Raw genomic sequence first — 24465 nt, 5'->3', positions numbered from 1 at the left:
TTTACATCTTTTTCACTGCCACTTAAATGCAGGTAAATACTATTGAACAGTTTGAGAGAGTATCTACCACCCAGATTCTATGCTATGGCTCTATAACTACCTTGGATAAAACCAAGTACAACTGGACTGACATAAACCTAAACTGCTGTGTAGTTCCTGCTACGCCCTCACATAATGGAGACTTTGCTTTTGTACATGTGGGGCTCATCAAAACTAATCATTGTGAAAGGATTCAACTGAAATGAAAAGTCTGGAAAATATTTCATTCACCTGTTTTATTCCAGTGATGCTATAAGATTTCTATTGTTAAATGTGCTCATACCTTCCAAATGACATATTTTCTGGTTAATATTCATAGTTATAAAACAAGACCAGGGATTAGTGATAGCAAATTAAGAACAGATTACATAGAATTAAATTCTGCCCTGAACTACAATCACACGACTCCTCTGAAATCAATGAGTCTACACTTGTGTAGGTGAAAGCAGACTTAGCCTCTATGATACACTGTAATATGCTTGATCACACAACCATCATGAAAAGGGTACAGAGCGACTTGAAATTTCTTGATCTTGAAGTTAATATATTATTAAATATTAGTAGAAAAATGTTCCTCGCATCCTCTTTCACATTTAGCACAGATTGTTAGCAAAATTTATATTACATGGTTGGTCATCTAGTTAAAAAGTATATCCAGATATTGAAGAAAGTTCTATTGCTCTCCTTGCACTAATCTGGGGTATGTTTGGTCTGCTTTGAGTTGAGGAAAGACTCCATGGCAGTGGCCACACTGGACTTTTTCCCCTAAAACTTTCCAATGTTGCCACCAACAGTGCCTGTCTACTGGTAGTAGCAATGGCAAGACATTTTCGGGAAACTAGTTTACTGTAGATAAGGCCCATGAGTTAAATGTGTTCACCCTTCAGCATAGGATACTTAGAGAATTAATAGATTTTAAGGTCAGAAAGGACCACTATGATGATCTTGTCTGACCTCCTGCCTAACAGAGGCTATAGAACTTTACCAAGTGGTTCCTGCATAAAATGCATACTCATAGAATCATAGAAATGTAGGGCTGGATGGTACCTCGAGAGGTCATCCAGTCCAGCCGTTTGTGCTAAGGCAGGACCAAGTACACCAGATAATCCCTGACAAGTGTTTGTCTAACTTGCTCTTTAAAATCTATAATGATGCGGATTCCACAACCTCCTTTAGAAGCCTATTCCAGAGCTTAACTATCCTTATAGTTAAAAAGATATTTAAAATATTTAATATCTAGCTGAGCTACAGCAGATCTTTCAGAAAGATATCCAGTCTTAATTTAAATACTTCAGGTGGTAGAGAAATCCACCACATCCCTAAGTAAGTTGTTCCAATGGTTAATTATCCTCACTATAAAAATTTAAAAAATTAAAATAAAAAAAAACTCACCTTGTTTCTAATAAAAAAATAAAAACTATATGAGAACCGCATTTGGCTACAGCCAAGTTTCAACTGTCTTTAAGTACAATTTCTAAATTCAAATATAAGTCCAATTTAAAACTAAACACTTTTCTGAGTCTAATTTAGTGATGTACATTAGTAGAGATCAGATTTCCATCACAGATCCCATTTTGTCAGAGGTTTAAAATTTAGCTTTAACATTTTCTACAGGCTAAAACTTGCCATTAAAGCATGATATAGGCAACTCATATTGAAAACTAAAATTTGTCTCTAATGTGCTCCGTTGGTTCAGTCAGCCAATGGTTAATTGTTTTGCATATTACTTTTCCTGTAAGTGCAGACCTCCCATAATGTCAATATTATTATAGTAAAAACCCAAAATAAAACAAAAAAGCTAAACAAACAAAAAAACAACACCAAACAAAAATATAAATCAAAACCAACTTCAACTTTTGCCTGCATGTGCTGTAGATAGATTAAGATGTTCTCTCTTGTAAAACATATATACAAATGGAAATGCAACAGCTTCTTTTTACCTGAACTTTTAAAAAGTTATCTCAAATTATGCTTAGGATTCCTGAGGTCATTATTTATATTTCCTCTAGGAACACCTATTTTTTCCCTTTCTCACTCTCAGAGCTCCCAGATCACACCAACTCTCAATTTGGCCAGGGAGGGCTAGACACAGCTCTCTACTAAATCCATCAAAGCTGCTCTGAATAGAGGTCAGTGGGGGCAACTTGAGAGCAACACAAGAGGCTACTATCTCTGTGACTCAACATAGTGCCAGTGCAGAAGTACCAGTACCTGCCAGCCTAAGAGAGTAACTGAGACCAAAATTCAGCATAGCCAGTCCTCTAAGTGGCAATCAAACATGATGCCACTGGATGACTGTATCAGCCCTCTCAATTTCCTTATTAATAAGACTGTACTTGACAGCCTCACTGTTTCTGTGCTTTGAGATGATATCTGTGAAAATGGCTTAAAAATAAATGCACAGCTTTGTGTTGCATCATAGAATTTCCTCCAATAAACATTTATGGTGGTGATGTGCCAAATAACTTATTCCCAGTATACATGGCCATTGCTTTTTAAGAAGCAAATGAATTAAGATCAAGGTATTACACTTAATAGGATTAATGTTCATCATTGTGTGACTACCTTGTCAACATATGTTGCACCAGAATTTTACAGCCAGATCCTGTTTTCAGTGGGACTATTCACCAGAGTAAGGTACAGAATAAGTGTGGCAAAATCTGGCCTACAGTGATTTGAAGTAAAATATATAAAAGGTAAGCATGAGTTTTAGTATTGTAGTAGATAGAAGTAACATTGTAAGTAGTTCACATACATTGCAGTGAAGTTTAAAACTATGGACTCCTCCCTGTTAAGGGGGTTTATTTTAAAATAAACTAATATAATTTAAATATGTTTTATGAACTAACTAAAAATATAATAATTTTCTAATTTCAAGAGCAGAGATTTAGGAATTAGGGGATCTAATTATTTCATGGCTCTGCCACTAACTGGCTATGTAATTTTGGATGTCATTAAACTTCTGTGGCTCAGTTTCCTCATCTGTACATTTTGGCAATAGTAATGCTCATTTATGTAAAGTGTTTTGATCTCCTCAGATGAAAAGGACTCTGTAAGAGCCTGATCCAACACTCATTTATGTCAATGGCAGTGATCCCATTGACTTCAGTGGGAGCAGGATCAGCCCCTAAGGGCAGAATGTTATAAATGGAAAGTCTAAAATTTACACCTATTTCATTGTATTTACATAAAACTGAAAGTAGAAATTTTGTATCTCAAAGTCCTCTCTCCGAGAACTACATCTTATCTCTGTAGGGAAGCTGAATTGTCAACAGGATGACAATGACAAGCATATTTTATTGCTTTATGAGTGAGAGGAACTCTTCTTATACAATTTAGCTTTGTTTCATGTGTGGAACTTTGCTCCCTCAAGTGCTACAAAATGTGTAAGAACTGTAATGGAAAATGTGTTGTGCTTGGCTGAAACATTCCACTTTAAATTGGGGGCACTCCTGATTGATTGATTTATATTGCAATGTTAGAAATGCTAATAGTTAAATAGAAAGCAAAAAGACATCACAACTTGGAAAGGCTGTAATTATTACTATTATGTCTTGCAAACTTGGGGAATACTGTACCATTATATTCAGACTATGAATCTGCACAAACTGTCACATATTTCACTGTTAGGCATTTTAAAAGCCTATTTTTAAACAAGTATATTATAAATTTATGTTGATATCCAGAATACTCGGAATCTATATTTAGCTGAGCGAAAAGTCAAAATGTAAAGTAAGGGTAATCTGAGTGGCAGGCTTACAGGATTTGAGCTATAATAAGTACAGTGTTCTATAATTGGTGAGGTGAAGTTTAAGGCATATCTTTCTTCATATTGTGGAATTCTAAGTCATTAATTTAGAGTAAACCTTTAGTAGACCTTATATACCTGATGGTGCAGGAAGAATGATGATGAAACCTTTAAATATCAAATAATGTCTTTAAAAATTGTAAGTCATTTTAAGTTTGTATACCCTGATCAATACAGTTTTGTGAGATAAGTGTTTTTTCAATGCTGGAAAACAGAAAATTATCCCTCTGATGCAGCCATGCAAAATTCTACTCACTGATTTGCCACAAGTGAATAAAATATTAGATGTTTTTCTTGTGACGGTAAGGATGGATGAGTTTGTGAGTCGGAGGCTGGTAAGTTTTCCTCAGGATTTTGCATGGCCTTTATAATGTATCCTTGAATTGAATGTTTTCTGCTGTGATCCAATGATGAGGATTTAAAAAGAAGATTTCAGTAAAATATGCAGACTTTTCAGTGAAACCAGTCAATCTTCCAGCCATTGTTAAAAGAGTCTGTACTTCCCATATCAGGTTAGCACAGGAATAATACACATATACACATTCACATACCATGGAGAAATAATAGGGCTCTGTCAAAATTAGATGGGCCAAAATTATACTTTGTCCTGTTTGTAAAATTATGGAATTCTTTGTGTGTTCACCCTTTCTAGAAGAAATACTTCAATGCTCATTTAAAAAAAAAATTAACAATTCCACCCGCATAGGCACCCCTGTAAATAGCAAACCCGTGGAACCAGGTTTTCAAAAGGACTCACCACACATAACTGGAACCAGATTTTCAAACTGCCTAGTAGCTTCCATTGTGACACTGATGGCTGGATTTTCAAAGATGCATTTATCTTGGCACTTAAATAGGGACTGAGTTTTTTTTGTTTTGTTTTGTTTTGTTTTGTTTTTAATTTAGCACATTGTGAAGAAGAAATAAAATCACAAAGAGAACAGATTCCCAATGTAAGCTTACGAAGAATAGTTATTAACAGTGAAAAAGATCAATTTTAAAAATTGTGTGAGATTAATATATGTCAGTTAGGCTATGTCTATACATAAACGCTACAGTGGCACAGCTGCTGCAGCTGTGACACTGTAGCGTTTCAGTGTACATGCTACCACAAGAGAGTGCCATAAGAGATGGTAGCTAGGTTGACGGAAAAATTCTGTCTATACAGGGACTTTGGTCAGCTTAACTACATTGCACAGGGGTGTGGATTTTTCTCACTACTGGGCAACATACCTGGGTCAGCCTAATTTTTTAGGGTAGACCAGCCCTTAGTGTAACACACTGTAAAGTGCTGTCACCAGGGTTCCTACACCAGAACACTCCCGAGTCAGGGGCCAGCACTCATCTGGGTTCTGCTCTGCGGTGTCCTGGTGTTTCAGAACCTCAGTCCAGTCTTAAGAGGCTCAGCCCTCCAGGTGACCCAAAGAGTTTGCCCTGTCTGGGATTTGTCAGTAAACACAAATGAAGTAACTACAAATGAAACATCCCACAGGTGAGGTAAGAGTCCATTTCCCTCAGAGCGCTCCCGTAAAGCAGTAGGCCCCAACTTGGTTTACGGGCTAGTGTCAAAATATAGTCACATCACAACAGGTCTTCCCTCCCTTACTTCCTTCAGGAGGGGTCACCTGGCAGTAATTGACTAAGGAGCCTTTGCCTCTAGCCAGGCCTTGCTCCAGGAACTAAGGACTGGAGATCTGTTCTTCTCTCTGGTCTGCCACCTGAACTTTTTCTCCCACATTAGCTCATTAACCCTATGTTGCCCAGTGTGGGGTTTGTATACCCCATCACAGTACCTATGTGCTGCACACATAAGGAAATAGATATTCGCTGAGCTTTCACTCATGCAGTTTCCTCTTAATATTTACTGTTTGCCTCACTGCAGAAGTGGCAAACAGTTCAGTATCCAGTAACCCAAGATGTCAGGGATCTGCCAGTGGCAAGAGACATCTGCAATGCCCCCCATTCCTCCTGCTATCCTTTGAGTAATATAGACTTCCTCCTTGCAGCAGCCAGGAACTTTTGGCCTCATCTGGAGGAGGTTTCCCTTACTGCTGCCTTTGTTATATCTGCTCTGTTGATAAATAGTGAGGAATGCCAGTCTGCAGTATTTCCAAACCCTAACTATTCAAAAAACACACAAGTCAGGCGTCAAAAAAATATAAATTTTGCTTAAAAATTATGAGATTTTTTTTAAATGAACAATTTGGGAATCATTTTATTTGTCTTCTGGTTTCTGACCTTTTGGGTGAATATGGGCAACATTTTAAAGTATTTCTCCACAACCATGAGGGCTAAAAACTTACTGTTTAAAAAAATTAAAGCTGCGATTCTCAGCTAATCATGTGGAGCTGGGGCTTTGAAGAAAAATATCAAATATCATGACATTCACAATAAAATCATCAGATGTGGCAACACCGATTTCGTAACCTTTTGCCAGGACTAAATTTATTGTTTGATTATGTGAAACAGTACCAGTAAGTGAACTTCATATGTTTCCAAACAAACTGGCTTCTGGAGCTTCGAGCAATAAAACTTCTCTGCCTCTTCTTCATTACCAAACACTATTTATCAACCCAAATTTAACAAATATGTATCTTCTGAAGGCCATGAACTGAATAATGGATAACGTTTCTATATCTGTCAAATCTGCAGAGGACATACGGATTTAAAGTACTGCCTTTTCCACTAACTTTCAGTTATAGATTGCTAAAGTGAGGGAAAAGAAGGGACTTCCACAATGAAAAAAATCCCAATGAATTTTCCATGAAGAAAAATCCTGGTTTGCTCATAACGTAGTATCCGATCAGTCTAATCTTCTAATAATCTTTTGAACCATGTAGAGCTGGACAGGAATTAGCAGGATAACAGAAGGCCATTTTCCATCTTATAATTAATAAGAAAAAGCTTCCTGACAATATAAATTTACTTGGTACTATGTGTTAACAATAACTGAAATGAATTAGATTTCCATACATGTATATGTCAGATGTACTGCTGGAGAGAGACCTTTGTACTTTTGTATTACTATACTTAAAGATCATTACATGATTAACTTCTGGGGTGACCTTAAAACAAGTTCATTAGTGAGGGCTAGCCCCATGGTTGTCAGCAGGATTTCTAGTGACTGTAGTGACCTAAGGACTCTTACTTCAGAGACTAGCAGAGATCAGGCATGTTGGGAGAGAAATATATGGTTTCCTGGAGACTGATGACAGCTACACCAAGCTTAGACCACCCACTGCCTATCAAGCTACTTTGTTCACTGATTGCTTTATTCATAGGATTTTAAGATGTCTAGTGCTAACCACATTAGTATTGTCATATCCCAAAGAGAGGAAAAATGGGTCATAATGTTCATGTCTTAAAGGACAAACAATTTCTGAAGTTATAACTAGTATGGAAGGCTAGAATCTTCAGTGAAAAACAACTGGGTACAACCAGTTCTACCTCTTAAACAGCACTGAATCTAGAGCAAATAGAGGCTTGGGAATGTTGGGAAAAGGGATTGTTGCCTGGCAGAAGGGATTAATGAAATATGAGTGATGTTTTTATTACAGAAAAACTTTTATAGCCAGATACCCTATGACTATACCATTAAGTAAACTGCAGTTTTCTGGATTTCACAGTTCAGTAAGGGGATCTGAAAAGATTATCTATACAGCACTAAAGGTGTGTAAATATAATTTACTAAAAGCAGCAACAAACATTGATGGTAAAATGTACTATGATAAGCACTTACTGGGGAAGCAGGAAACTATTAGGTTATGCTGGGGAAGGTATTAACTAATTATTTCATTTTTTATTTCTCTTATTCCCTTTCTGATTATTTTCCTCTTCTTCTTATATATGTGTGTGTGTTGGGATGAAGAAAATATTTGACTGATATAGGTTAGTGTTTGAACTGACTAAGATGAAGGGGGTTTATCACTTTTAGACATGGGATATTTAAAGATGAAGTGTGGTCTATTGGATAGAACAGCAGATGTTACGTCAAGACTTTTTGCAGTGTTGCCAACTCTCATGATTTTATCATGAGTCTCACAATATTTGATGTTTTTCTAAAAGCCACAGCTCCAAGAGTTGTGGGGTTATGTATGAATCTCTGTTTGTTTTTATAAAAAAACTAAATATGTTTCCAGCCTGTGTGATAGTGGACAAAAGATTGATAATGTGACTGAGTGTAATGTCAAGTCTCAGAAAACAGAAGGCAAGTAGAACCCAGCATTTATTATTTTTAAAAATCTCATGTTTCTTTAAGCATATCTAATGATTGGCAGGGGAGGGGATGAATCATGAATTTTGAACACTTGAGGTTGCCATTACTGCTTCAAGGTACTATTTTCTGTTCTGGCACTAACTTGCTATGTCGTGCTGAGCTGCATTTTATAGTTTACTATACCCATCTGTAAAATGCGTATAATAATTTACACTTACCTCATAAAGTTGTTTGAATCTTAATGTCTTTAAAGTGCTGAAAGATCTTTGAAAGGTGTTATATGAGAGCAGAGTGAAGTTATTGGGTCAAATCTTGAGTTCCTGATTCAAGTTTTACTGAATCCTTGGGCAAAATTCTCTGTGAAGTTAATGACTAAGTACAGATTTCAGGATATGTCTCTTTACCTGATATATAGCTATGATATTTATGCTGGAAATTCCTATTAACATTAGTGGGAGTTACGTATATAATTCTACCTTCATGATGATGAGAGAATATCTGCATAAATCTAATTTAAACTGAGAAAAGCAAGGATATTTAGGGTTAAGGCTGCCATTCCATCTTTTACTCATTCCTGCTATTGCAGTAAACTTGATATGTAAGATCACCCTAGGCATAAAAGGGTGACTTGAGGACACAGTTGGCAATGTTAACTCTAAAACATCCTTGTGTTTGTTAGTACAAGCTAAACTCTTAATATTTTAGCATTTTAGCGTTTTAATTTAACATTTTAGCATTTTAATTTAATCTCAATAATGTCATGAGAAAATTGAAGTTGGATTTTGAATAGAGATTTTCTGTTTCAGAACAGAAACTAATAACCAAATGGATTACATCACTGACCATTTCCTACTCTGGTTTTTAATCAGGTTTTTTTTTTGTGTGTGTGCGTGCCCATCAAACATTCTGTGTCTAACATGCTTATTGCATAATAAAGCTTGCTGCAGTGTGTGACACGGTAGACCAGTTGCCAGCTCTTGTCAAGGCTGCAGGCATCAACTGAGTACTGACAAATTCATAGATGGAAACCAGAACAGCTCACCTGTATGTTAGAATTATTCAAGATAGATGTTAGACTTGTAAAGATGTGTTTAGTGTTTAGACTCTATAAAATACTTGTAAGTTGCTGCATACATTAATCTTACTTATAATATCTGTTTCCCATACTATTAGGTGATATGTATGTTTTGCTTTATAACTATAAAAATGCCTGCTCTGAACTTGTGAACCCAGGCAGGAAGAGTGGTTCAAGAAGGACTATAAAAACTGAGTGAGCCATACAACAACAGGGCTAATGGCCCTCTCACATCCATGAAGATACTATGTGCGAGGAAACTTGTCCCATCAACTTGAATTCTGGAAGAGGGAAGTAAAGATCGCTAACATGAAAATTCTTCATCTCTTAGCTGTTTGCACTCTCATGGGACTGGAGCTAGGAAACAAAAGTAGAGATCCCTAGCCCTAAAAGACATTCATTGCTACAGATTACTGTATCTCTGTCATCTTTTGGAACCATAGGCTGTAAATCATTTGTGTATATGTGTTGCTTACTTTAACCTATAAATAATTCTCTCATTTTGTTCCTAGTTAATAAATCCTTAGTTAGTTTACTATAGGATTATCTATGAGTGTTGTCTTTAATATGAGATCTGAGGTATAAATTGACCTGGGGTCAGTGACTGATCTCTTGCTGGGACTGGGAGCAATCCGAATATTTTGTAATCTTTAGCGTAAATGACCATTTGTCACTAAGAACTGGTTCACACTTACCGTGCGATTTGGCCGCAGTCGACGGGAGTTACGCAAACAATGCAGAGTTCCCGTCGGCTCAGCGCTATACTACTTGAGGGGGTGGACTTACTCAGTCGACTTCCTGATCGATTGAGCAGGTCTCACTGACCGCTCAATTGATCAAGAAAGATCGATCTGGCGGCAGCGATTTTGCCGCTGTCAGTCTGAACATAGCCTAAGTCCAGCTTGCGTGGGTGGCAAGATAGAATGCCCAAGGGGACTATCTGTGACTCCCTGGTATAACTGTTGTAGTGCTTCAGGAGTTCTCATTTGTTACTGTGTTGATGAAATCTAATTCTAGAACATACCACCAGCTTGAGGTGTCTGCCTGCTTTTTGACAGTCTGCCCTAAGGTTGGCACTCATGGTCACGAACCGTTCCAGACAGCATGACATGGTGCTTTAGGTTTAGTTAGAGAGACAGCCAGTCTGGATTTCCTGGAAGAGTTCAGAGTTCAGATTTTGGCATCCAGTGCTATGGACCCGAGTCCTGTTGTTTCAGTACTCTGTATATGTATGAAATTGTCTGGGACAGTACTAGTACCACACCAGCCTCTCCTTCATCTCAAAGTTCAGTGCTGGGTGTGATACACTGGCCCAGCTCCCTTCCACTCTGTATATAGCTCATAGCTCTAGGTGTTTGGGAGTAGGGTGTGGGGCTGAGAGAAAGTTACATTGAGAAGTATCCCTTTCGATTTATGTACTCTGTGGCAATATGGTCCAGGACTAAGATAAGGATGTGTATGCCATCTATTGTACTCCCCCTTCCCCCCAGTTTGGGAACCCCATTGTGGAACAGTTTCCCACTATGTCCTCCACATTTCCCAAAGTCACTACCCTTCTTAGCAGAAGTCTATTAATGTCCCGGCACACTTGTATCACAGCTGCCCTCGCAGTGGATTACCAACTCCGAACTGATTCACAACTGACCGGTAGCAGTCTGGCATTGCCTGCTTCCACAGAGGGATGGCCTCTCTCTTCTCCACTGTCAGAGCAAGTCTCAAGCAGGTATTCATGTGTTTCAGGGCTGGGGAGAGCTCTCTGCAAAGTTCCAAGAAAGTGGCCTTTCGCATTCAAAAGTTCTGCAGCCACTGCTCATCATCCCACACCTTCATAACAATGCCATCCCACCGGTCACTGCTTGTTTCCCAGGACCAGAAGCAGCACTCCACTGACTGCAGATGGTGCCTGACAGCCTGCAGCAAACGGGAATTGTTTTGTTCTATGGCTTGTAGCAAGGTGGTCTCTGTCACATCATAATTTTCAGCGCTGCAGCTCCTGTCTCGCTCCTGAAAATACTGCAGAATAAGTTGTGAGGTATTTGTGATGCTTACAATAGCAGAGCTGAGTGGGCTCCATTCCTCTCAGGCAATAGCGTGCATGCATCAGAGAATAAAGGGTTTGAAAAAATGGTGCGAAAAGGCAATCGTCTGTTTGTTTGGATTGGAACAAGAAGGGGGGGGGGGAAGGAGTACATTACATCATGGGAGAACAACAACCTTCCCAAAAGCCTCTGTGGGTAGTTGTACTGTGGGATAGCTATCCACGGTGTACTGCTTTGATCGTCGACCCAAGCACAGCTAGTGGGGATGCAATCCCTCAGTGCAATGAGCGTGGTGTGATCACGCTTCTGCAACTTCTAAACTTCGGCGGGTGAAAGTCAATTTAAAATAAATCAACTTCACAGTGTAGATATACCCTGTTTAAGATTACTGCTTCAATTTGTCAGCCTGCAGACTTAATAAGGGTCTGTCTATACTGTGAAAATCTACTCTATTGTGGTAGCTAATCTAATCACCGTATGTAATTAAAGCTCCTCTCTGCACTACATGTATAAAGGGCTTTGTATGTTGCACCAGGCGAGGAGTGTCTTCGGTGCCCCTCTATTTGCTAAACTTTTAAATACCTTATTTTTTATTGCATTTGTAGCCCATTCCATGACTTTAGTGCACAATTTGCATACATGATTTATTCCTGTCATATAAGATGATAAATTTGCACACTAGGATCTGTAAATCTGTATTTATTCATGCTACATATAAGCAAATTAAAAAAAATGTTTCCTCTAAGCTTATAGAAACTTTTTAATTTTAAGAATAATTGAAATTACTAACATCAAGAAATTGAACTGTGCAGCAACATTGGGTGGACCAGTATTAAATAGTGTTACACTAGTTGACAGCCTTAGAATGTTAACCCATTAACAGTCTAGGAGGTTCAAGGAAAATGTCCTTCTCAGAAAGTCTGGAAGGTTCCACAAGATTCTACAAAGGTCCAGAACATTCTAAGAGGTTAGTGAAAAAATGAATCCACATATGGAATACCTGAAACATTTACTTCAAACATTCTATTTTCCATTTTGTCATCAACAACAAAAACAGCACCCCAAGCCAGCATCTGCACTTTCATTTTCTTTCTGTGCATTTTTACTGACAGGTTAAATACCACACCCACAGAATAGACTGGACTTTTACCAAGGCAAAGGTCTTCTATGATAAAATCAAGGGTAGGCAGAAACTTTAGCAGACTCCTTTTTTCAAACATTCACTTTGGGGAAGAGTTATTTGGAATCCTACCATACAAAATTCACAATTGATTTGATTGATTTTAACATCTATCTGGACATTAATTTCTCGGTGGTGTTTAGCTGTCAACTGATACAGGTATGCTAATTAATTTATCTTTTTATAGCACAAAGTGCCAAGATAATGGTTTGGGTTGTAATCCTCCTATTACCTACACTGGCTTTTGTTCAGCAGGGAAGGAAGTTGCAGGGGCACAAATTTGTTGGAACCTGTCTTGTGCTGGGAGTTGAAGGTGCTGCAAAGAGCCATCATAGCTCAAGAAGTGGCCAGCATGAACCAGGAAGGGGCGCAGCCAGAGAACTGGTTAATTACCACAGTAGTTTCCACCTGCTAATTTGCTGTGGCACTTCGGGATAGGAACTAAAACTCTCTGGCACAAGAGACCTCACCGACTTAGCCTTCCTGCACCAGCTTCAGTCCCTATATCTTATTATCATTATATCAGATATGTTCAGATTATTTACAACATCAGTAACTTCATAATGTCACAACTTCAAAGTTTTAAAGAGGCCTGTAAATGGTTACTGATTCAGATATTTTGAAATTGCTTTTAAAGACTTGTGTAAATCCAGGAGCTTTATTCACACCAAGTTCCTATAGAATATGGCAGGATGTGACACACTGTTTGAGGCAATAATAGTTTTAGCTTGTAGAAGAAACTCGTCGTTTTTCTGTGTTTCTTTTTAGCTATTTCAAGTTTTTGTTGCAAGAATAATTTATATGCATTTTGTATAAATATAAATGCAAAACAATTCAGAGCACTTTTGCTGTGTGAAAGTTTTCATTAAGTAAATGTAAAGTACAGCAGCTTAACTTCACAGAAATGTCTTTTGTGAAGAAGTTGCTTCAGACAAAGGGTCATATTGTCCCCTTTTGCAGAAAACCTGTAATGAATTGTAAAGTCTGCTTAACAGAATTAGAGTATATTGTGCTGTATAATGCAAAAGGACCCAGGGAAAAGACACATTTTGTAGAGCACACTAGTCTGACTATAAAATATCTTGATCTGAGCAAAAAGCTTCTCATGTAGCATGATGGTATATATTGCTTTTATCCAAAAACTGTATCAGACAGGGAGGCCAGGATGTACTGTGGTATTGTAGAAATGACACACATTGGATTCCCTTGCTGTCCTGGAGGCAATATACATTATTCATATTACCTGTGTGATCTTACGGTAGCTAAAATGTCTGAATTATGCACCAACCAGGTGTATAAACTACAGAAGTTACCGCTTCCTTTCACAGCAGTAAGGTGCATAGTGTTTTTTGTAGATATATTTTTTGAGAGACCCATGTGAACTACCTAGCATTATTTCCTACTACTCTACCCACATTTTCACAGACAGAACCACCATTTCAGAATGTTGCTGATCTTCTATGTGCATTGTAGCATGTGAGGGATTGTTGTGGGTGGAAGGAAGAATGGTCCAGTGGTTAGAGCTCTAGTTTACTTTCCTCCTCCGTCACAGATTCTCTGCTCTCAATTCTAATGTTCTGCACCTCAGTGGCTCCTGGCAGCTAGGAGGAGCAATTTCATGGAGAACTTTCCCAAGCAGCTGCTATCATGGCATAGAACATGCTCAGTGCAGATGGAATCTTTGGAGAATTTTTGCTGCCACTCTCTAACATCCTCTGATGAGACTCAGCTAAATTTGGATGGACTTTCATGGGGATAGTAGTAGGCACTTCTGACTCCAGAGTGACTCTCCAGCCATCCTCCAAAGCATGGAAGTCATAAAACTTCTCACTGAAACAGTTGTATGAATTTTCTTACTGTGGAAAAACAATGTATTTTTCCCTAAGCCCATTCTCAGAGACAGCTAAACCACTTTTGCAGAAACCTTTAAAAATTCAGCCTAAGGCAGACACCCAGAATGGAATATTTTAGCCCAAATGACAAAGTTACAAGCATTTGAAAACAGGATCTTATAATGCAGAGTGCTTAGACAATCTTAACTATAGTCATCACTACCAGCTCTGACTATAATAGTAATTCTGAAAGAATGTTATCTTAGTGTTGGCCCTGCTGCAGTACTCAGCCTTTCTATTGCAGTTTTTTCTTACTGATTCTGAATACAACAATACAAAGCATATGTATGCTGAGATCCTCTTGAATGATGTATGCTAACGAAACTGTGTGATACTGATACTACTGATGAATTTGCATAGCTGTTCTATGTACTCAGCAGGCAAAGGAGACGAAGTGTTTTGTTTGAGTGAAAAGCTAGCTTTTTAAAATGATTGTATATTCTTTTGTAGAAATTGGGCCTGATTCTGATCTAATAGTCATTAATTTTACCTTGGAATGATTCCATTAACTAAGGTGGAGTTGCTTCCAGTTTATACCAATGTAAGTGAGATCAGAATCAGTCCATAAACTGTGATCTCTAATTTACAAAGGGTAAATTCTAGACCCACCCATATTTACTTTTAAAGGTAACATACCAGTACAATGGAAAATGTTGATCATATTATACATCACAGAATTGCTATGCTGAATAAAGAATGAATAACTCTTGCGTGTGAATTCCATAGTCATTCTCATACAGCAAAAGAAATAAGGTTTATTGACAGAAAATACATTTGTCAAGAATCATTTTAATTAATCTGGCTCATCTGCCTCCAGCAGAAATCAATACATAGTGATTTGGAAGAAAGAGAAGCACATCAACTCCCCTCCACCTCTGAATAATGTATTTGTCTACTTTCATAATGCTGTACATGGAGGGTATGGGAAAATTCCATGTTTGATGAATTTATATCTTGAAGAATCACATTTGATCAGCCTTTATTTTACTGTTTTTCAATTGCATTGAATATCATCTTATTCTTGTACTATGAGACAGAAAAAAAAGAGGAGCTGGTCAGTTTGTACTTGTATGTTAATAATTGAGGATAATGTGCCTTAATTGTGCCTCTACATCTCCTTTTCTTTCAAGAAACTTAACTCCCTTGATGTTTGCAGTCTCTCATAAACAAATCTCAACATATATCTAATAGTTTTCACTGATCATTTCAGCTGTCTTAAAATTAATTGATCAGATTTTGACACACTTCACCAAAGGTAGGGATGCCATTAAAAATATAGTATTATATATTTATTTTGTATATGGTTTTCTCTCTTGTTAAATGCACCCAAGCATTTTACTTGTTCTTTTAAGTGCAATTGCATTTTAGGCAGACATATTCTTCAAGGACTCTGATGTTTTTTCTTCATCGGACTCAGTACTGAGGTCCCATTAGTCTATAAATATGTTATGAGATTTCAAGGAATCCTTTATTATGTGTATTATTTCCAATGTAAATTATATCTGCCATTATGATGCCCAATTCCCCCAGTGTGTTAAATCTATCTAGAATTTCTGCAGTCTTCAATAATTTTTCAAAACTGAAACTATTTTAGTGTTATCAGCAAAGTTCATAAACTCGCTGGCGACCTTTGTCCTCCATTTGTGTCAAAGAAGCTGAAAATTTCACAGTGCTAAAAATGAACTTTGCTATTTATAGAATCCTATTGGTTGGTACGGCCTTCCAGTGACTCTTCTGCAGCAATTAGTTCTGCATTGTGAAAAAATTGACTTAGTTGACTTAAAACATTCTTTCCTCTTGAGTATTATGTCGAGCCTTGAATAGTTCTAGTCAAGCTACCTTTGTCTATAATCTCATTGGAGCAAGAGCCTTGTTGTCTTATCTCTCTGTGACGCAGTTGCTGGTAGCACACTCTTGTCTCTTTTCCAGTATAAAATAGTAAGAATTCCATAAGTTCCTTGGTAACTTGTTCCACTACCTAACTCTTCTCATAGTTCCCATGCATTTTTACTATGTTTATCATTTCCCCAGCTGCTGCAATGTAGTAGTATTTCCTGTTCTATTCTCATTGTCTAAAAAGAATAACTGGTGTCTGTTCTTTTAACACTACTAAACAGCTAAAAGGAATTTTGTAAGGTTTACTCTCACGTCATGAATTATGGTGAAATGCCCTCTGCAGATTAATGGGTAAAGCCACCACCCTCTTCTCCTTCAAATGTAACCTCAGGATCCTTCTGCAAAGTGGTTGGAGGTTTTGGCATTTTTGCTTTTTTATGATGTACACAAAAGGCCTGAAAAATTTTTGTTTGTTTTTCTTTCTTTTTTTTGCTTTTTTTGCTTTTTTTTTTTATTATAGAAAGTACAGGAATAAGTCCAGGCTTCTCTGGTTGTGCTGTAGGGCCTCCTGTAGGATCCCAGGGATGTGTACTGTTACAGAGGTAGCAGAAATTTGCTTTGAATGAGAGAGCAAAGGTTCATAAAGAAACCTGAACATCCTAAGCACCATATTAATCCTAGCGAGCAAAGAGTTGGGGTGAGGGCTCTCTATAGGGAGCATGGGACAGTTAGGGTGTCAGGAATAGAAGGGAGAGAAGGGGATGAGTGCTCTGTGTGGGGAGCATGTTGAGCTACTGAGGCTCAGCCCAATCACCCCACTTCCTACCTGCTCCCCGGCACTGTATCGGCCACTCCAGCCTCTCTCGGTCCTGCACTTGTCTCCCCCGCAGCAGCTGAGGAGCCCCCTCAGGTCTGAGCGCATGAAATAACTCACTGAAGAATGATACGTGGAGGTGGAAACAGAAATTGGCTCCCACAGTATTTCCATTGTGGGGGCACTAACCCCCACAGCTCCCCCAGTTCCACTGCTCCTGCACTGTTAGCTCTGACCCCTTACATTAAGGAACACAGGTGCTGAATCTTTCACACAGACTTAATTGAAGTTAAGTAGACATTAACAAAATCAAAACAGAGTTTTAAACATTAAACAAAATCTTTTCTTCTCTTGATTGCTCAACTTTTACTTTCTTGGCGCTTGTGTCACTGTTTCACTAGCTCTTCAGTTATTGAAGGTATGTTTACACTGCAAAAAAAAATCCACTACGGCAAGTCTCAGAGCCTGGGTCAACTGACTTGGGCTCAGGCTGTGGGGCTAAAAACACTAGAGTTAGATGTTCAGGCCCAGGCTTTAAAATCTGTTGAGTGGGGAAGGTCTTGAGCCTGAACACCTACACTACTACTTTTAGCCCCATAGCATGAGCCTGAGTCAGTTGATTTAGACTCAAAGACTTGCTGCTGAAGGGTTTTGGTTTTTTTTGCAGTGTAAACGTACCCATAGAGTCTTCCAGGCTACATAGGAACTAAGTTTTTCATGTAAAATGCAACATTCTTTGAAACAAAAAATCCTTATTTGCACACTACATAAAAGCGAAACAGGGTACAAACTTCCCTCTTTTTTTCTTTTGCAGGTCACCTTTCAATTAGATTGTAAGGTTTTGTTGCATTGACCTTGTCTTCCTGTAGGACAATGCCTAGTTCTGATCCTCATCAGGGGTCAAACCCTGGCTCCACTGAAGATAATGGCAATACTCTCTGACTTAAATGGGGCCAGGATTTCACCCTAGAGCAGCGTTTCTCAATTAAACTTCCCCGCGGAACCCTTTAGGGTCCGTGGGGAAATTACACTCAGACTTGATACCCTCTGCCGAAAAATCCGGGACATCTTCCCTTTTTCAGCAGCGCGGAGAACAGCTGCTCTCGGCGGCACGATGTCACTTTCTCACGGACCCCTAACAATGTTCCGGGTTCCGCGGAACACCAATTGAGAAACACTGCCCTAGAGCTTTAATATATATATTAAATACTAACATTTAGTTTGCCTCGCTCCCAACAGCACAAGTTGTACTCAAAATCAGTGTAAAATCCCTCCAAATATTGGTTTTGTACTGATCTCACTGTTGGCTAGGAGAAACTATCTTTTTAAGGAAAGCATAAAATCTCTAGTTGAATCAGACCTGAGCTTAACAGGGATCGTTTTTTCTTCTGACTCAGGAGAAGTAATTTCACGAAGACTGACCTGTGCTCAGCACATTCATTTAAAGAATACTAAGTAAACTGAAACACAGATGCCAAAGGTTAAAGTACATTAATTTTGTATTAAACCATGCAACAGTCTCTGTCTAAAAGCGACAAAATAGAGATACAGAAGCCCCTCTGTGCCTTTTGTAAATATCAATAACAAAATATTCAATACTTAATTTAGAAGCTGTTATTTTTCTGCAGAGCAGTTATTTAGAGAATTATGTTAGCCTGCCTCTGATTTGGAATAAGAATTGTAAGGAGAATGCAGAGCTATAATGAGGAAGATTGGATATTTGCACCTGGCCTAGGAGAGGTGTGTCTTTAACAGCAGACAAAAAGAACAGTAACAAAAGAAAATGGGCTCTGCAGGCAGCATTTGTCATGTCTATTATAGTTTCAAAGGCAGCTGCTGCTTGAAAAGGAGGCAGATGAATTTGAAACACAGGCAAGGGCAGAGCTGGAAAAAGCAAATTGCCAATTGCCTGCAGGAAGAGGGGAATCTATTGGGCCCTCTTGCCAATTCACTGCTCTATTTTTTTCTGACAGATTCAATGGTGGGTGGAAAAGAGAACAGGAGGTGCTGTTTGGCCTTCTGACTGTATCCTCAGCTGTCACTCAGCCAAGGACACTCCAAAGGAACAACACAGAGGCACCACCAGCACTCTCTCTCAACCTAGTAACATATATATAGGGACAGATCCTGGAAGTACCTCTGAGGGGCCTCTCCCTGTGCACTCAAGTCGCACTCTGGGTACAAGGTACAGGCAGTAGAACTTTTGGCCAGGTCCATTACCTACTGAGTATAAAGGCCAGGATAAGGCAGAAGGACACATGCTTCCCAGTACTGGCACTAGAGCTGGTGCAAGGACAAAGAGTAGGCAATATGTGCCTCCACTATTCTGGAGCTGCAGGAGCTCGTGCAGCCCCTGGCAGAAGCTATAGGAACACAGGCAGAGCAGCTCTAACTTGTACTCCAGTTGCAACATCCTACATAGTCCATAGCAGAGGTGCAGAGTCACACTGGCCATGCCTCTTCCCACCCTTTTCCTCTCTGAATCTTGGTGGAGGCTCCTGCAGAGGCATGTCTTTGCCTGGCCTTGGTCACCTCATATTAGAGGTATTCCTAGGGGGCTTACTCCGCCCCTATAGCTCCTTTGAATCAGTCTAACTGGTGCAAAATGGCCACAGGACAGCTATGAATCAGGCCCAGTACCATCCAGAGACATGACAAACCCAAAGTGACTGTTAATTACTGTGGGGTTTGCAGGAGAAGTGAGTCTTTAGGAGGGGCTTGATTGTGGAGGTACATTATGCCAATCGAAGAGGATTAAATAGTTTGCAGCCACAGCACTAAAGCAACAACCATCAAATGGACTGCTGTCTATCAATGAAAAGTGCACTCATCTCATGACAGAACACTCATGCACGTTTCCAGACTTAGTTTTGAAAGCCCTATTAGATCAGGAGTTTTGATATTAGAACTGGCTATGACTGGGCTCCCAAATCCATCTCCTCCTTCCACACAAACAGCTCTGAGGGGACTATTGCGTTCCCCAGTGGAAATGGATAAAATTCAGAACTGGATTCAAATTTCTCCAGAATTGCGACAATGGGATTGAGATTTTGGCTTAGACTATAATAGGTAAGAACCTGCTGCAGAGTTCAGACGTGGATCTGAACTTTCCAGGAGTGTGAGGTGTTCAGATCTGGACCTATGTTTGAAATTAAGTCCAGTATTTTTACTGGCTTCAAGTACTACAAAAGGCATCTGATTTGGCCATCAGTTGCTTGGAATCTTTTTTATATGAGATACTAGACTAATAAATACTTAAAAACTTTTGGATCAGGTAAAATAAAGGTTTAAACAGCTCTATGTTACAGAGAGTCAGAGGTTATTTCCAATAGCATAACTTCTCAGAAATCTCTCTTGATTCTTTATTTACAGAGAAATAAAGTAAAAAGTAAGACCTATTTCAAGGATGCACATAGGGGACTCCAACTCACACTATATTTAACTGGCTAGACTGACTAAGGGGTCTGCGTCAAGCTAATTGAAGTCAACTGAAAGACTTCCATGGACTTAATGAGCTTTGGGGTCAGGCCATAACTGATGTTCTCACAAGAGTGAATTTCCATTAATATTTTATTCATAACAAATCTGTGCTAAACACACCAAAGAGAGAACTGCCTTGAAGACTTCAAAATGAAAGAAACAAAACATAAAATATGTGAAGAAATCAAACCTGATTAATGAGCAAGTGCAAATATTAGTGTAAAAGAACCTTGTGAATTTTTTAAGGCTAATTTTGGGGGCTAAAGAACCTGCATATTATGGCAGGCGTAAGTTATTAATTGGTTAGATGGATGCCATTACTGGAGCTGTTTATAATAGGAAAATCTGGCACATTTTAAAAATGGTATTTTGATTGCTAAGAACAGCCAATTTCTGCACCCCAGAAATTTAGTTAAATCATTTTGGCATTTCACTGATCAGCATGCTTATCTGTAATTCTATAATATTGTATTTTAGGTTGCTTCTTGAAAGAAAACTTGTTGATCTAATTTATCTATTTCATTCAAGGACATTGGTTTCTATTTTTAGTTACTCCTGTAACCTACATACCAGGAATCAGAGAATACAATTAATCTGAAATAGAACACAAATTATGAACAAAAGACACAGAATGAAGCCAATAGTGATTATGTGAAAATTATTTTTGTTGAGATTTGACTACTCGTTAATCTAGTGATGTAGAGATGTTGCTGTTCTCTTCATCTGGCTTGCTAAATATTTAATCTTGGCTTTGATGGTCCTCTGATCCTGCTCTTGAAAGGACTATCTAGACCATTCTTGCCACTTCACTAGCTATTTAGTTTCCCTTGGCACTTGAATGTGAAGGTTAGTTTTTTAAAATGTATCTATATTTTGCAGTTTTCCACTGTTCAGTTTAATGCCAGTTTTATATATTTATTACTTCAGGCAGCTAACTAGGCTACTCTTCCTCTGCACTTCTGAAAGGCCTGCATATGGGTTGGGGGAGAGGGACAGGGGAGGCTGGAAAGAGAGAGAGTGAGTTTATACATTGCAATTGACCTTTGCAAAATGCAGTTGCGGAGAATAACATTTAAATGGCTAGGATCTTTTTTATCTAGTTCTTAACTGAGATCTAGTGACAGCTAGGAAAGAGATTTAAATCACTGTCCACATGGGGCCAAATCCCATCTTACTCCAGTGAAGGCAATGGAAATACTCTTCAAGTAAAGTGAGCAGGATCTAGTTGGGGTGTTTATTGCCAAAACAAAGATTTTAGATTGATAAGAATGTTTTCTATAAACCAAATTCTGATTCCTTTATACCAGGGGGTTTGTCTTCATTATTATTTATATTACAGTAACACCTAACCCCCATTGTGCTAAGCACTGTACAGACTCACAGTAAACAGGCAGTTGCTATCCTGAAGAGCTTACAGCCTAAATAGATAAGACAGATAACTAGGAGGGGAAAATAGAGCCATCCAGTTGTGAACTGACTTGCCCAAGGACACACAGTAATTCAGTGGTAGAGCGGGACAGAGAACCCATGTCTCCTGACTCTCATTCCAGTGTCCTATCCACTGGACTAATCACATTGCAGTTCTGAGTAAAGAGTACAGGTTAAGACATTAATTATTATTTTTCTGCACCTGCAATGGAGATGCACTTGCTTATAGCAACTCTGAATTTGACTATTCTGAGCAAATCCTGGTCCCACTGAAATTAATGGGAAGATTGCTAGTGACCTAAATAAAACTTGGATTCGACCCTTAGTGCATTGCAGCCTTGATGTACTGGACAAGCTTGACCAAGATACAAATCTGTCATTTTCTCTCTTTTTTTTAAATAAACATGAAGATTCAATACTTAGCTGTAGGGACGCTTGTGAGTCTTGTGCTGGGGTTGTAGGGACAGCTAACAAGAAGATGGATAGTCCAATGGCCTGAATTTGTGTGCACAAATAGAGCTTGTATGATGCACAATTGTGGGTACAGATATAGGCTTGCATATTGAGAGAAGAGGATGAGGCCCCTTTGAAAATGTAGCCATAATAACAAGGGTCTAAATTATCCCTTTTCATGTTAAAATCCAAGGGAGAGGGCTCAATGGAAGGAATTTTCAGTGAAGATCCCTCATGGAGTTTATCGGTACTTCCCTGTGAGAATGGTGTTTGGTCTCCCATGGAATTTGGCTATGAGCCCCACCCCAATCCCTAGGTATCCTCAGGACACCAGGGCCTGTTTAGCTGCCCAGATTTATGGCAAACCCCATGGTACCTGGTAGGCAGCTTGATTGGAGTCAGGCTACCAGGAACTCCCCATGTTGGCAGCTACCCCTGGAATGTTGTGGGGGGAGAAGGAAAAAAATGCAGTTCCACACTGAATTGTCTGTCCAGGGGATCTCCAAAGGGCCTGCCCCACAACTGCCCAATCCGCCCCCCTTCTTTAGTGTGAACTCCAGACCACACCAAGCTCCTTTAATGGGGTCTGGAGCGGGAGAGGAATGGTGCTTATGGAAGAGGCCAACACACACCTTCCTCCATGCAGGAAGGGAAAAGCTGAATGCAGAAGGTCCCCATGTGCATGGATATGGGGGGATTATCTGGATTAAGATTTGTTTTCCCACAGTCTATCCATCATAACCCATTTTATAGGGCTTGATCATGTGAATGCTGAGCATGCTGGCCCTAACTGCAACAAAGCACATAAGAATGTGCTTAACTTTAAGGATATGAGATATCTCATTGAAGTTAAGTGCTTTTTGGAGCAAGGTCAGAGTGCTCAGCACCTTGCAGGATTGAGCCCATACTGCCAATCATTGATATACATTGATAATCTGTTGCACTTGGAAATGAATTATCTGTAGCCTGTGATTTCTGAAATTTGAGATGCCTATTTCATAATGAAAAGTTGCTCAATGAAAAGCATGCAGATTATAGGTAAATGTTTGTACTATGCAGAATGAAAATGCAGGGTGTGTGGAAATAGGTGTTGCTATTGTAAATTCTTAGTCATTGTTACAACAGAGAAAAGTGCTAAATGTTTGATATTCTCAAAAGTTCTATTCAGAGCACTATAGGTGGGGCAATCCTGAGAGATTACTTTGAGGATACAGTACCTTTTATGCCTAGTTATAAGGTTCCGTGACTTAAGTAAATGCCTATTTGTAATTGATGGTTCATTATAACATTATCCAATTATTATTGCTAGGTATAAGGAATTGAAGACAATTGCTGTCTGTCAGAAGATGGAAAACAACGTAACCACTATCTCTCGTGAAGAGCTGGAAGAACTCAGAGAAGCATTCAATAAAATAGGTATGTTTTCTAGATGTAAGAAAATAATCATCATGCCATGAACAATATGAAGCTATACAGTTTATTTAAAAATGATATCTTACAGAGGTCATGTAACATTAAACATCATATTTTTTAAAAAATCACATTTCCTCACTTGTGTTGCTAATTACACCTAAGAAGATAAGAAAATAAAAGAATTTTCATGCTCTATTTTTTTTTTTTTTAGCACTAGCACTTTGCTGTAATGTTAAGGTTTTAAACACAATGGGGAATGTTTAAATGCAAATAAAATTCTATTATGATTGATCTAAAGATGCCTCTTGAAAACTTTTATTTTAGTATTAGGTTTTAGTATATTAGTATTAGGCCTAAAATCAATTTCCTTTTTCCTTCCTGACAATTTCCTTTTTCACTTGGTTACAGGTTTTAGTGAATTAATAACTATTTCTCTTGCACCTAGTTAAATCTGATTTACATTTCTAACTAAGCTGAACTTTGTGATCCTTGATCTTGTCTTTGCAGAGAATAAGTCATGCTAATAAATAACTCAGTATAATTTCATATGTTTAGCAGCGTCTCTACAGGTAAAGCCTAAGCCTATGGCTACATTACAGCTTAGGTTGATATAAGCCACCATCCAAGCAATGTATGTTACACCGACCTAAGCACTGGGGTGGACAGCGCTTTGTCGGCGAGATAGCTCTTTCTGGTTGGCTTAGTGAATCTGCACTTGCAATGCTACAGCAGAGCAGCTGCATCAGTGCAGCTGCGCTGCTGTAAGTTCTCTAGTGTAGCCATCATTTTGTT

The 24465-nt window shown here is 38.7% G+C and overlaps 1 protein-coding gene across 2 annotated transcripts in view; it reads left to right on the top strand.

Annotated features, from left to right (window-relative positions):
* The window catches only part of PLS1 (plastin 1), a 77243-nt gene that overhangs the window by 13861 nt on the left and 38917 nt on the right, over positions 1 to 24465 (top strand). Inside the window, exons 1-2 of one of the 2 annotated variants that reach the window (XM_067540599.1) lie at positions 12373 to 12516; positions 23570 to 23676. In XM_067540599.1, coding sequence (XP_067396700.1) covers positions 23607 to 23676 — 70 coding nt within the window. In that variant the 5' untranslated portion in view covers positions 12373 to 12516; positions 23570 to 23606. Of the gene's footprint in view, positions 1 to 12372; positions 12517 to 23569; positions 23677 to 24465 lie in introns of those variants that run through there. The other variant, XM_067540681.1, reaches the window with a different exon arrangement.

This window comes from Emydura macquarii, unplaced genomic scaffold (genome assembly GCF_026122565.2).
Source record: "Emydura macquarii macquarii isolate MOO-44397 ecotype Brisbane River unplaced genomic scaffold, CSIRO-AGI_Emac_v2 contig_18, whole genome shotgun sequence".
Classification (NCBI taxonomy): Eukaryota; Metazoa; Chordata; order Testudines; family Chelidae; genus Emydura; species Emydura macquarii.
The sequence above is the reverse complement of the archived record's forward strand: the minus strand, read 5'-3'. Positions and strand labels throughout refer to the sequence as shown.